Below are 14,855 nucleotides of genomic sequence, written 5' to 3'. Positions count from 1 at the left end.
AAATAAATCCAAAATCCTTTTTTCGCGTACATGGTTCATTTAAACATGGTCTTATTTTATTTGGATAATATCGCATACCCTTAAGCTATATCAGTGCTATGCAAACTCGGAAAAAATAGTCTCACCAAATGACTAGAGCTCAACTGTGTTCACTCAATTTGACAGTTATTGCGTAAGTTAGCAAAAATAGTTCATGAAACATTTTATGACACATTTCAGATGGTTGAAAATATTTACTGAATTTTAAACATTCCTAATTCCTTTACCACTTAAAAACCATACTTCCCACTCGGCTCCTTACTCTTGATCACTACTAAAACCCTTGTAGATCATGGTTTAAATGCTATTTGAAAGTTGTGCATAAATTAGTGGCATTATTCTAGTCATAAAGTGAATATTCAAATTAAATATCAGTAATAACCATGCGTCTCCATTCACAGTTTTTTCAAATTTTGACTGCTTATCGCAAGTTTTCGCAAAACTAGCATAGGCTCATTTTAAAGAGAAAATGAAAAGCATTCGAATGAGCATAGGGTGATCGCGGGCATTCACGGGCGTCGTTGTTGTTATCGCTTTAGAAGTTCGAATTCAATAAAAAATCATGACAAACAGTTATCTAAACACTAACTAAACCAACTAGTGACTTATTTTTGGCGATTTTACGATGTAATTTTATCACACGGATAGTTTTGATGAAGCAATGCAATTCATAAAATCAACCGTTTCTTTGGAAAACGAGAATAACCGTATATAGTTGCTATGGTCAAATAATGCAAAAAACACTTGAGTTATGCCCTTAAAAAAGCTGTCAAAAATTCATTTTGCATTCAAATCACCTAAAATCTCGCGAAAATGTCTCTGATGGCTCAGCTGATACGAGAAAAATACTAGTGAGAATATCGCATAACCTTCATACATGGACTTAAGTCCGGGCTCGTCCCACTGTGGAATGGTGCGTAGTACATATTATATTATATTAAAACATATTCACTAATGTGCCTCTGTTATCCTCTAAACCAAAAGGACGATTACGACCCAAGCGCCTTTTCTAGTTACTTTGCTATAGTAGCTTTATAATATCAAATAACAGATTCTATTGTTCAACAATGTTGAAGCCTACACAATTTCATGCAAGTTTCTCGCTTTCTATGTAATGATATTTTGCGTATAAAAAGATATAATAAATTTTCCGATTTATATACACATGACAAAACAAAACGTAAACGGTTTTGTGTGGTACATTTGTACCCTATATAAACTTTAAACGGGCACTGTTAGGTTGGTCAAATGAAACAAGTCGGTTGCACCTTCTTTAATTGAAGTTTAATAATCAATTTGATTTATGATAAAGTTTGCTTGCAGTTAAAATAAACCGTAACGGAATAATGGGAATTGCAAATAGCACTAAGGTACAAATGTACCCCACAAAACCGTTCTAGGGTTGATAGGAAGCGAAGTTGAAAATACAGAAACATGAAACATACAACATTTGCTGAACATGTCTTTATTTTGGGAATGCGTAGAGTTGAGACGAAAACGTAATATGATTAATACCGAGTATAACACTTTCCGAAAGTAGAGTAAAACTTATGAAAAATGGCGTTTTCCGTTCGACTCTAGCAGGTCCTGATCAATTTTAATGAGCTTTTGTTTTTGTTGTGTTACCAATTATATGAATAGGTAAAATAAATGTTCGCAAACAGTAATTTAAGGTCAAGACCACATCATTTTGCAACCGCCAATTCCGGAGGTTTAGTATCTTCGATGAATTTTACAAACGTTAAACAGCACATCATCTGATAAAATAACTTTGGCGTTATATCCTCTAAGAAATATTTATGGAGAATTTACTCTTCAAACAAATCTAGTTCGAGACTTAATGTCTTCAGCAAAATTTTAGAGAGTGCTATTACAAACCACTTTGGTGAAGACATGAAGGCTCCGTGTGTTCGGGGTATCAACATATTTTAGGATTTTTGCGCCTTTAAAATAAATTATTATGATTTTACTTTTTTGATCTTCTATTATTTATAAACAATAAATTTTACAGTTTATCCAAAGCTTGAGTTTGTGAAACTCGCAATAAAAAGTTGTTTAAAATTAAAAAAATAGATTAAGGAACATTTCGTAAATATTTTTTTAAAACTCGATATACTCCCTACACGTAGTATTTATTCCTGCAAATAAAGTTGTTTTAAATGATAGTCTCAACAAATTCGCTAAAGAAAGGAACTCTGTTACTATTTTCTGAAAAAAATAATTCTCCATGATTTTAATACTTCAAATATGACGGTTTCGGAATTATGCCATTTGGAGATTAAGTTCGATTTTCACCAAACCTCCACCCATAGCTGGAAAATGTCATGGTTATGACCAGTCATCTGGTGACTGGTCGCATATTTGCTCGTGACATGTACAAGTTGCGGATTCTTGCGACATGTGACACAAGCGCGTGTACTATGACACGATACATTTTCCCCGTGACATGTCATAAAATTTGTACATGTTTCAAAACAAAACTGGTTTGTCAAGCGGCTGTACATTTACTGAACTGTGACATGTATTTTCGTTTGCGAACGGTCGCGACAATAGAAAAACAGGTTTGCTTGTTATGTGACATGTCGACAATGAACCGGTATTGAAAATGGGTAAAATATTGGATACCGTACTTTGGCGGATAATTGGAAATATAGAAAATGAGATAATTGTATTTCTTTCAACATTTCACAAATAAATATTGTTTGTTATTGCGGTTTAGAGGTATTGAAAATCAATAATTTTAGACATTTTAAACGCACACTGGGAAGTAAATGCGTCAAAATCGAAAAAAAATTCAACTTTTCACAGATAAACATTGTTTGTTATTGCGAGTTAAGAGGTGTTGAAAATCAATAGTTTTAGGCATTTTAAACGCACATTAGGAAGTAAATGCGTTAAAATCGAAAAAAAATCAACTTTTCACAGATAAACATTGTTTGTTTTTGCGAGTTAAGAGGTGTTGAAAATCAATAGTTTTAGACATTTTAAACGCATATTGGGAAGTAAATGCATCGAAATCGAAAAATTTTCAACTTTTCGCAGATAAATATTGTTTGTTATTACGAATTGTATACTATTTTTACCTGCAACCGTCGGCGCGGCGGCGCTGGGCACACCTCTAATTTTAAACGCATTTTTAAATTTCCATTTTGTCGAAATTACTTCCCGTTGTGCATTTCAAATGTTCAAAACTTTTGATTTTCAAGTCCTAATAACTCGGAAAAACAAGCAACATTCATCTGTAAAAAGTGAATTTTGCGATTTTGACGCATTTACTTCCTCATGTGCGTTTAAAATGTTCAAAACTAGTGATTTTCATATCCTAGTACAGTAGGCACAGTTTTTGGCAACAATTTTATTTTTTACTGTTGCCAAAACCGGAACAGTGCCAAAAATTGAACCTTATTTTTAAAGTTTGGATTTTCAGTTTACGACTTCAAAAATGTTTCAAGGATTTTTAACCATGTGTGAAATAGAATTAGATGAAAGGAAAAAATAAGAAAATTCAATTTTATTCATATGTTTATCAAACTCAGTCTTCGCACAGTGATCACCTTCCATAAAAAAGTCGGTCAAAACCTCAAAAGGGATCCGAATTTGATAAACACTTCACAGTGGGGTAATTTTACGTCGCTGAATTCATGTTTGGTGTTAATTTATTATTTCTTTTTACCAGAAAATTTTGGCACCTAGGGAGGTTTGTAAATTCAACATTTACGAATATAAAGTGCACTATATCTGAAAATGCATTTTCAAAAAGACATCGTAAACTATTTGGGAGCTATCAGTTTTGTATTCCTAAATACGGGCTTTCGATATGTATTGCAAATTTAGTGCCAAGTTTTGTAGTGACGTTGTATTATGCGGTGTAGCGCATTCATCTGCATTCGACTATAAAAATTGATTCCGTCTAACACTAGTTACACTGCTACCACTTGTATTATACATAAACAATACATTTCTATACTTATTGTTATCATTAAATACGACACATATAGTGTGAAACATACTTAACCTTTAAATGCATAACGCTTTTTTAAAACAACATTGCGAAAAACATCACAGTAAAGTATTGAAATTGTAAGACAATTTTAACAAAATTAAAAAAAATGATTTGGGCTTTTGAGGATTAATATGACTCCCATGTTTGGAAATAAAGTCAAATGCAATGTCAATTGATACAAAAAATATCTATTGCATATTTTTCAAAGATTTATTATGTACAACAAGAATGTTGACAAAAACGGAACCCATTTGTTGCCAAAATCGGAGTGTGCCAAAATGGGAGCATGCCAAAAACGGAACGTGCCAAAACGGAATCTTACTGTAACTCGAAAAACAAAAAAAATTAGCGAAAAGTTGAAAAAATTTCCATTTTGACGCATTTACTTACTAATGTGTGTCTAAAAAGTCCAAAACTATCGTTTTTCAACTTCACGTAACTAGCAATAACAAATAAAATTTTTGTGTGAAAGTAGATTTTTTTCCATTATGACGCATTTACTTTCAAGTGTGCGTTTAAAATGTCAAAAACTATTGATTTTCTACTCCTCGTAACTCGCAATAACAAGCAATATTTATCTGTGAAAAGTTGAAAAAATTTCGATTTTGACGCATTTACTTTCAAGTGTACGTTTAAAATGTCTAAAACTATTGATTTTCTACTCCTCGTAACTCGCAATAACAAGCAATATTTATCTGTGGAAAGTTGAAAAATTTTCGATTTTGACGCATTTATTTCCCAGTGTGCGTTTAAAATGTCTAAAGCTATTGATTTTCAAATCCTCGTAACTCGCAATAACAAACAATATTTATCTGTGAAAAGATGAAAAATTTTCGATTTTGACGTATTTACTTCCCAATGTGCGTTTAAAATGTCTAAAACTATTGATTTTCAACACCTCTTAACTCGCAATAACAAACCATATTTATCTGTGAAGAGATGAAAATTTTTCAATTTTGACGCATTTACTTCCCAGTGTGCGTTTAAAATGTCTAAAACTATTGATTTTGAAATCCTCGTAACTCGCAATAACAAACAATATCGATCTGTGAAAAGTCGAAAAATTTTCGATTTTGACGCATTTACTTCCCAGTGTGCGTTTAAAATGTCTAAAACGATTGATTTTCAACACCTCTTAACTCGCAATAACAAACAATATTTATCTTTGAAGAGATGAAAATTTTCAAATTTTGACGCATTTGCTTCCCAGTGTGCGTTTAAAATGTCTAAAACTATTTATTTTCAACTCCTAGTAACTCGCAATAACGAAAAATATTTGTCTGTGAAAACTTGAAAAATTTTCGATTGTGACGCATTTACTTTCAAGTGTGCGTTTGAAATGTCTAAAACTATTGATTTTCAACACCTCTTAACTCGCAATAACAATGTTTATCTTTGAAAATTTAAAAAAATACCGATTTTGACGCATTTACTTCCCAGTGTGCGTTTAAAATGTCTAAAACTATTGATTTTCAAAACCTCGTAATTCGCAATAACAAAAAATATTAATCTGTGAAATGTTGAAAATTTTTCGATTTTGATGCATTTACTTCCCAGTGTGCGTTTAAAATGTCTGAAACTATTGATTTTCAACGCCTCGTAGCTTGCAATAACGAACAATATTTATCTGTGAAAAGATGAAAATTTTTCAATTTTGACGCATTTACTTCCCAGTGTGCGTTTAAAATGTCTAAAACTATTGATTTTCAAAACCTCGTAATTCGCGTTAACAAAATATTTATCTGTGAAGAGATGAAAATTTTCATATTTTGAAGCATTTACTTCCCAGTGTGCGTTTAAAATGCCTAAAACTATTGATTTTCAACACCTAACTCGCAATAACAAACAATATTTATCTGTGAAAAGTTGAAAATTTTTCGATTTTGACGCATTTACTTCCCAGTGTGCGTTTAAAATGTCTAAAACTATTGATTTTCAACTCCTCGTAGCTTGCAATAACGAACAATATTTATCTGTGACAAGATGAAAAAATTTCAATTTTGACGCATTTACTTCCCATTGTGCGTTTAAAATGTCTAAAACTATTGATTTTTAACTCCTCGTAACTCGCTACATTTATTATCAAAAAGTTTGAAAAAGTTCAAAATAATTGAATTCATATAGCGTCTACCATTCCGTTTATCTGCCACTGCACGGTACCTAAACGATCAAGAATAAGATACAGGTCAAACAAGCAAACCATAACAAAATGTTCATCTTTGTACAGGTTCCTAAACTTAGTGACTGGTATCGCCTTACGCGCGACAGGTAAATTATCCTCATGACCAGTCTCAAGACCGATGACGCATTTAAATTCCATGACATGTCACAAGACCAACCATCGAGGCTTGGAAGCTAACCTGTTTGAGACATGAGACATTTTCAGCAGAGCGTGAATGTACGGGTGGCTTGACATGTCGCGAAAAATGTACACAGGTTCCAACTATGCCTCCACCAAACCGAATTTCTAGCTACGCCGCTGACTTCAAGTAAGTAGAAACAAAGTCGTTCTACACTCGTCCACAAGAAACTTCTTCGAATACTGCCTATTTATTACAATACAGTGATGACACCATTTGATTGACCCTTTCCACGCTTTTCTAAACTTTCTCCCTTCAACTCCTTGCTCTCACTTGAGTACTATGGCTCTTAATATTGAAAAATACACATTACCTTCCAGTCCTTTGCTACTTAAATTAATCTGACTCTTTTACCATGTACCTCACAACAAACTTTTAAGAATTGCATATGTGAAAGAAGCCACACCATGGTTTTATGGCCACGGGAGAACAGAAGGTACCAGAAGCACACTCAAATCAAATCCTGTATTTGACATGTTACATTTGGTACTATTTATAAGCATTTTATGAAAGAATCACAGAGACGAATTAACCTGTTTGTATTTGCATTAAATTATTACGCTGTTTGGAAATGATTATCTTTCCGAATGTAAACAACGAAAGAAAGTTTGTAAAAGAGGTCACGGAATTGTTTTCTCACGAATATTTAGAGTATCACAATTAATGGACGGCATTCTATGGTGGCGACATCATCCCAAACACGGCTAGCTAAACGTCAAGTTGCAGGAGTGTTGATTTAACCCCAAGATCCCCTCCCCCGCCTGGCTACGCCACTGAATAAATCTCATCTGCAATATAATTCGCATTCTATTCAAGGTAGTCTAGGGGTGAGCGTAGCGTAGTTGGTAAATCGATTGCCTTGTACGCAGCGCATCTGGGTTCGAGTCCCGACCCCTCACATAGGGTTAGAAATGTTTCATAAGAGATCCCGAAGAGGTGAATGACCTTAAGGTTAAAACCTCTATAATCAAAATAAAATAAAAATAAAAAATCAAGGTAGTCTCTGAAGCTCACAATAAAAAAATATTGAAGAGCACTGGCTTTAAGAAAAGTTTTTAAAAATCAATTTATATCTGGATACTGCATGTATGTGGCCTTCACATTTTCAACAAAGTTGTTTAAAATGACATTATCAACAACTTTACTGAAGATACCAAGTTTCTTAATATTTTAGAAGAGTTAATTCGCCATAATCACTTCCAGAAAATTTAATCACCAAAATTGTTGCATCAAAAAGTTTATTTTTAGAATCTTCATCGAGATTGTTAAGGTTGTTGTGATCTTGACTGTTAGAAAAGTTTTTGAATATTTATACAACTTTAAAAGTCCACTTTGTATTCCTATACTTTCACTTAATTGGCATATTATAAAAGAAATTGTAAAAGGCGCCTGCTAGACTAATTTTATTTCCGAACTTTCAATAATTTATCAAACTTTCACGATATTCAAACATTTTCGAAAAAGCAACAATTTTCATCAACCCCCCTCCCCTCCTCCAAACCAAACTTCTGGCTACGCCATTGATCTCGACCAAATCAATCTACAAACAGCAACCATCGATTCTGATGCAACCTGCGATAGTAGGAAGACTTTGCCCGCGGTCTGATGACGTCAAAGGAAAACCAAATATACGGCTCACCTATCCCGATCACAAAATTCCAAAGTCCATCACTTAAATATCGTGAATTTCCCCAGATCGAATGCGGCACACAAAATGCTATATGTCATCGCAGTACTTCCATTGTTAGCGGAACGTTTTACATCATTCACTCGATCAGCGCAATTTCGTTCAACTGGTAACAGGTGGTTGACAATTTACTAATTTCGCGAGGGGGGTGCTGGGAGCACCCACTCGACGGAACCAAGAGGTTCGAAGTGCAAAATCACGTACGTAAAACGGGCTTAAAAACCCATTGTGTGCCAGGTGGATTACAGTAAGCTCTGATAAGAGAAGGCGATTATTTATATACACCAGCCAATCGTCTTTTTCGAAGAACCGCTTGCAATAATAAATGGAATTTCCGCGATTTGATTCGATTCAACGTCATTTTAACTCACCATTTTCAGTGCACTTTCCGGGTAGAAGTGGCACGGACGCAGAAAAATCAGCAGAAAATCGTCATCATCCTTGTAGTGTAGATCGGTTGCTTCCTTCAGCAAGCTGCGAAGTTCTTCGATAGCAGCTTCACGAACTTCTGGTGTCTCACGGAGCTCCTTCCGGGCAATCTCGAGCAGTTCCGGCGTCGGAGGGTCGGTATCGATGTCGAATTTCAGAGACATTTTACTCTAACTTTCAAACCAACTAAACACTAATCGTTCAAGTCAGCAAGTTACTTATGCTGGGCAGGACCACTAATCCAAACCTAATTCAGGAGAGACCCGTCCAGGGTGAGGTTCGATTAGCAACTGCTTACCCAAGCAACTCGACGTTAATCACTTACTAGTCGAAGACACTTTGAATCCCTATCTCATCCAATCCGAGCGAGGGAAATAAAGAAAACTTTTCACTTAGAATATGTAAATACCGAAATACACACCACAGTAACTTCTTCAAACAAACACTCGGACCGTCCGTGGTTTATCAGTTCCAAATCCCCTCCGGAGGCGATGGCAGTGACCAGCCGAGGTTCAGTTGAAAGAAAAAAAAAGTATGCTTCCCGCGCTTATCCTTATCACATGTAGCGAGCCAGCTATTGAACGCATCGGAGAGACGTTCTTATCTGCACCCTGCTTCCTTCCATATACACACACTCACACTATTTCCCCTTTTGTCTATTTATGTCGCGGCTTCGGACCCAAACGCAAAACGTTCCGGGCAACTCGTGGAAGGTGATAAGCGCAACTGATGGGAAATCAAAGTGCGTCCAACGGTCAAAACCACCGACATCGCGATTATAGTCACTGAGCAGGAAGTTCTGGAACAAAGAACGCAGCCAGCTCATCGATCATCCTTTGTTGTCGATCACCCGGCCTGCTGCGGGTATAGTATGGTATCGGCATCGAATAACACTTTCTTTCTAGCCCACCGATCGATTGATGATTTATTTATGCACGAACTGTGAAGGTTTTGTGACTGAAGTGACTGTTTGTGATGTGATTCAGTTCATAACGCGGACAGCCTGACTGATAATTAGTTGCGCATATATTAATTGTTCGCTAATCAGTTCGTTCTGTTTCGCTGCGGCTGTCGCATTCTAGACCTAGCATGGTCTAGTTCAAATTAGAACTTCACATGTTTTGTTTTTTTTTTTTTTTATTCATTTCGTTTATTTGATAGGCACAAATGCGTTAGCTTGGCGGTGCCAAATTCTTTTGTTTTTACATTTTGTATATTTTAAAACTAGGAGGTTACAATGTTGAAATATTTTTTTAAAAAAGAAAAATTTTACAGCTATCTTAAGACTAGAAATAAGATTCTATATACAAGAGAGGGAGCGAAAGATTTTTTTTATGAAAAAAATTTTAAAACAAGGAATTCAATAGTAATAATTTTTAGGAAATATTTACAGTTATCTTAAAACTAACAATATAGTTTGGTACACAAAAGGGGGAACAAATATTTATGAGAAAATTCGCAGGTGTTTTAAGACTAGGGATACAATTCTATTTACAAGATGGGGGACAATAGTTTTAGCAAAGAGGTAAAATTACAACTATCTTAAAACTAGGAATACAGAATACAAATTTGAACTTTTTTAGCGGAGACTTATGCTTGGTCAAGATATTCAGAGGGGGGCTGTAGAAGCAGTTGTATCAAGGACAGGGGAGAGAAAGCGTAGATGGTGACCGGGAGAGAAGAGCAAAACTTGCAACTTTCGCTCAAACGGGAGATCAGCGAAAGATTACCGCCTCAGTCTAGTAGGTCGGATTGGCGGATGGTATTCTTCGGACCCGCGGGGAATCCTTCAAAAGTCATCGGACCTTGAGTCGCTCTCGCTTCAGTTTCCGTAGTGGTAAGTGCGACGGCGGTTACATAGTTGCAGTCTGGAGCTGATCGGTCCCACAAGGCAAGAGAAAGCTTCTAAAACGAGAAATAAAAAGAGAGGGGCTAAATTGGGATATTTGTCGTTTTTATGAAAGTATAAATAAGGGACATATAGGGGAAATCACGATTTGCCAGCATATCTCGGACTGGGACATTGGGTGGTCTACCTCGGGCCCGAAGGGAATCCTTTAACTGAGACCTGGCGTCCAAGTACCCGGCGCATACCCAGACAACGTGCTCGATGTCGTGATAGCCCTCGTCACAAGCGCACAGACTACTCTCCGCAAGCCCAATACGCCGCAGATGCGCATCCAAGGTGTAGTGGTTGGACATAAGTCGGGACATTACACGAATAAAATCCCGACCCACATCCATCCCCCTGAACCAAGGCTTCGTTGATACCTTTGGGATAATGGAATGTAGCCATCGTCCAAGTTCACCATTGCTCCACGAGGTTTGCCAACTGTTGAGTGTCCTCTGACGACAAATACTAAAAAATTCGTTGAAGCAGATTGGTCTTTCGTATATGTCACCATTTAATGCGCCCACCTTTGCTAATGAGTCGGCCTTTTCATTGCCCGGGATAGAGCAATGAGAGGGGACCCAAACAAAGGTAATTTGATAAGATTTTTCAGATAACGTACACAAGGACTCCCGTATCTTCCCCAGGAAATATGGGAATTGCTTTTTGGGCTTCATCGCACGAAGAGCCTCGATGGAGCTGAAGCTGTCCGAAATGATGAAGTAGTGATCTGTGGGCAGAGTGTCGATGATCCCAAGGGTGTACTGAATTGCAGCTAACTCTGCGACGTAAACTGAAGCGGGATCATTGAGCTTGAATGAAGCGGTGATAGTATTGTTGAAGATACCGAAGCCAGTGGACCCATCGAGATTTGATCCGTCAGTGTAGAACATTTTGTCACAGTCGACTTCTCGGAATTTATTATAAAATATATTGGGGATCACTTGCGGGCGTATATGGTCCGGGATTCCACGAATCTCTTCCTTCATGGATGTGTCGAAGAATACAGTAGAATCAGAAGTATCTAGGAAACGAACACGGCTGGGAGTATATGACGAAGGGTTAATGCTCTGTGCCATGTAGTCGAAGTACAAGGCCATAAATCGGGTTTGAGAATTAAGCTCGACGAGCCTCTCGAAGTTTTCAATCACCAACGAATTCAGAATGTCGCATCGGATGAGCAATCGATATGAGAGTTCCCAAAATCGATTTTTTAGCGGAAGAACGCCCGCCAGCACTTCGAGACTCATCGTATGGGTCGAGTGCATGCAACCCAAGGCAATGCGCAAGCAACGATACTGGATTCTCTCCAGTTTGATGAAGTGTATGTTCGCAGCGGAGCGGAAACAGAAACACCCGTACTCCATCACCGACAATATCGTTGTTTGGTATAACCTGATCAGGTCTCCTGGGTGAGCACCCCACCATGTTCCAGTTATTGTTCGGAGAAAATTGATCCTTTGTTGGCATTTCTGTTTCAGATACCTAATGTGACATCCCCAGGTACCTTTAGAGTCGAACCAGACCCCGAGATATTTAAATGTGAAAACCTGGTTGATCGTTGCACCCATTAATAGAAGCTGGAGTTGCGCCGGCTCACGCTTCCTAGAAAAAACAACCAACTCAGTTTTCTCCGTGGAGAACTCAATACCCAGCTGAAGAGCCCAAGCAGACAAATTGTCCAAGGTATTTTGTAATGGTCCTTGCAAGTCGGCAGCTTTGGGCCCTGTAACAGAGACCACGCCGTCGTCTGCAAGTTGCCTTAGCGTGCATGAATTGGCAAGACAATCGTCAATGTCATTCACGTAGAAATTGTAGAGCAGGGGACTTAGACATGAGCCCTGGGGAAGACCCATGTAGCTAAATCGCGATGTTGTTAAATCGCCATGCGAAAAGTGCATGTGCTTTTCAGACAACAGGTTTAGCAAAAAGTTATTTAAAATTGGCGAAAGACCATGCTGGTGCAGCTTCTCTGACAGAATGTTGATAGAAACTGAGTCAAAAGCCCCCTTAATATCCAAGAAGACTGATGCCATCTGCTCTTTGTTAGCATATGCCATTTGGATTTCTGTAGAAAGCAACGCAAGGCAATCGTTCGTCCCTTTGCCTTTGCGGAAGCCAAATTGTGTATCTGACAGTAAGCCATTTGCTTCAACCCAATTGTCGAGGCGAAACAAGATCATTTTCTCGAACAACTTCCGAATACAGGACAGCATTGCAATCGGCCGATACGAGTTGTGGTCGGAGGCTGGTTTTCCTGGTTTTTGGATGGCGATGACCTTCACTTGCCTCCAGTCATGAGGGACAATGTTACCCTCAAGAAACTTGTTAAATAAATTCAACAAGCGCCTTTTTGCAGTGTCAGGTAGATTCTTCAGCAAGTTGAATTTGATTCTGTCTAACCCTGGGGCGTTATTGTTGCATGATAAGAGAGCAAGTGAGAACTCCACCATCGAAAACGGTGTTTCGTTCGCGGTATCGTGAGGAGACGCGGCGCGGTACGTTTTCTGTACCGGGACAGAGTCCGGACAGATCTTCTTGGCGAAAGCAAATATCCAACGGTTTGAATATTCCACGTTCTCGTTGGTACTATTACGGTTACGCATACGTCGAGCCGTACCCCAAAGAGTGCTCATCGCTGTTTCTCTCGTTAACCCGTCGACGAACCGGCGCCAATAACTACGTTTTTTTGGCTTTCATTAGACTCTTCATTCGCCTTTCTAACGACGCGTACTGTAGATAGCTAGCGGGTAACCCGTCTTCCCGGAAGGCCTTATATGCAGTGGACTTTTCCGCGTACAGCTCTGAGCACTCTTTATCCCACCACAGGGTGGGAGACCGTCCATGGGTATTCGCGCTGGGTACTGGTTTAGTCTGAGCTTGATTCGCACTGTCGAGAATCAAGCCAGCCAAAAACCTGTACTCTTCCTCCGGAGGAAGTTCTTGAGTGGATTCGATTTTAACGGATATCGCGGTCGCGTAACTCTTCCAATGAATGTTCCGTGTGAGGTCATACGATACATTGATTGTTTCCGATGGTCTTGAACCGTTAGCAATTGAAATCACGATAGGCAAATGGTCGCTACCGTGGGGATCAGGGATCACCTTCCACATGCAATCTAACTGTAGCGAAGTCGAGCATAGAGATAAATCCAACGCGCTTGCGCGTGCTGGTGGTGTAGGAATCCGCGTCATTTCTCCCGTGTTTAAGATGGTCATGTTGAAATTATCGCAAAGATCTTGGATTAATGTTGATCTATTATCATCATGAAGACAGCCCCATACCGTACCGTGCGAGTTAAAGTCTCCCAGAACTAGCCGCGGTGCCGGTAAGGATTCCGTGATATTACAAAGCGTTCGGTGCCCTACCGAGGCTCTAGGAGGAATGTAGATGGAAGCAATGCAAAGGTCTTTACCTTTGATTAAAACTTGACAAGCGACAATTTCAATGCCTGGTGTCGAAGGGAGGTTAATTCGGTTGAAAGAATAGCACTTTTTGATCCCCAAAAGTACTCCTCCATAGGGGTTTTCTCGATCCAGACGAATTATATTAAAGTCGTGGAAGTTGAGATTTATATCGGAAGTTAACCAAGTTTCACATAATGCGAAAGCATCACATTTTAAACTATTTAGTAAAAATTTAAAGGAATCGATTTTCGGGAGGATACTTCTGCTGTTCCACTGTAGAACAGTGATCGAATCGGTGACCTCGTTCGATGACTTAGCCATCGAAGGATACGATCGCTGCAAGGAGGGGCCATTTAGTAGTCAACTGCTTCAAAAATGTTTGCACTATAGGGAGAAAACGTATCAGAAGGCTTTTAAGAGGATCAGTAACATTGAAAGCTGTGAAAATTAAGTCCACTATGTCAGAAAATTTCATTAGTCCGCTACTGGACTGAGTATCTGTTTGAAAAAAGGGGACACTTGGGGTTTTTGGTGTCCCTGGAAGTGGTGGGTACTCCTTGTTAGAATTAATATTTCCAAGTCCTGGAGCAAATTGCTTCGGCTTTTGTGCATCACTTCCGTTGGATTTATTGATTGCGGTTGGCGCACTCTGAGTGGACGACACCTTGGCACCCTTACGAGGCAATGTAGGGGAGGCTAGATTTCTCCTCTTCCTGGATTCCCCTGGGTTAACCAATGATGTTCCCTCTTGTGGGTCGTCAGATTCTTGCTCAACGCCTGCCAAAAGAGCAAAGGAATTTTCGGAAGGGACAGATGGCGAAGCATTCTTTAGCATTTCTGCATAAGAGTGCCTCGAGCGATCCTTAAGGGAGCGCTTAATTTTATCCCCGCGCTGCTTGTACGCCGGGCATGACTTAAGAGCATGCGGAGGGCCCCCGCAGTAAATACACTTCTCAGTTTCTCCACCGCAAGCGTCATCCTCATGCTCTCCCTCGCATTTGCCGCACCGTTTTTTATTGCCACAATAAGTGGCTGTGT

The 14,855-nt window shown here is 38.6% G+C and overlaps 1 protein-coding gene across 1 annotated transcript in view; it reads right to left on the bottom strand.

Annotated features, from left to right (window-relative positions):
- The window catches only part of LOC131682332 (clavesin-1-like), a 41,108-nt gene extending 31,872 nt beyond the window's left edge, over positions 1–9,236 (bottom strand). The window contains exon 1 of the mRNA XM_058963722.1: positions 8,461–9,236. Within this exon, the coding sequence (XP_058819705.1) occupies positions 8,461–8,682 (222 nt within the window). The 5' untranslated portion in view covers positions 8,683–9,236. The remainder of the gene's footprint in view (positions 1–8,460) is intronic.
- Between the last annotated feature and the right edge of the window lie 5,619 nt (positions 9,237–14,855).

Source organism: Topomyia yanbarensis, chromosome 2 (genome assembly GCF_030247195.1).
Source record: "Topomyia yanbarensis strain Yona2022 chromosome 2, ASM3024719v1, whole genome shotgun sequence".
Classification (NCBI taxonomy): domain Eukaryota; kingdom Metazoa; phylum Arthropoda; class Insecta; order Diptera; family Culicidae; genus Topomyia; species Topomyia yanbarensis.
Note: the sequence above shows the minus strand (reverse complement) of the source record. Positions and strands in the feature narration are given on the sequence as shown.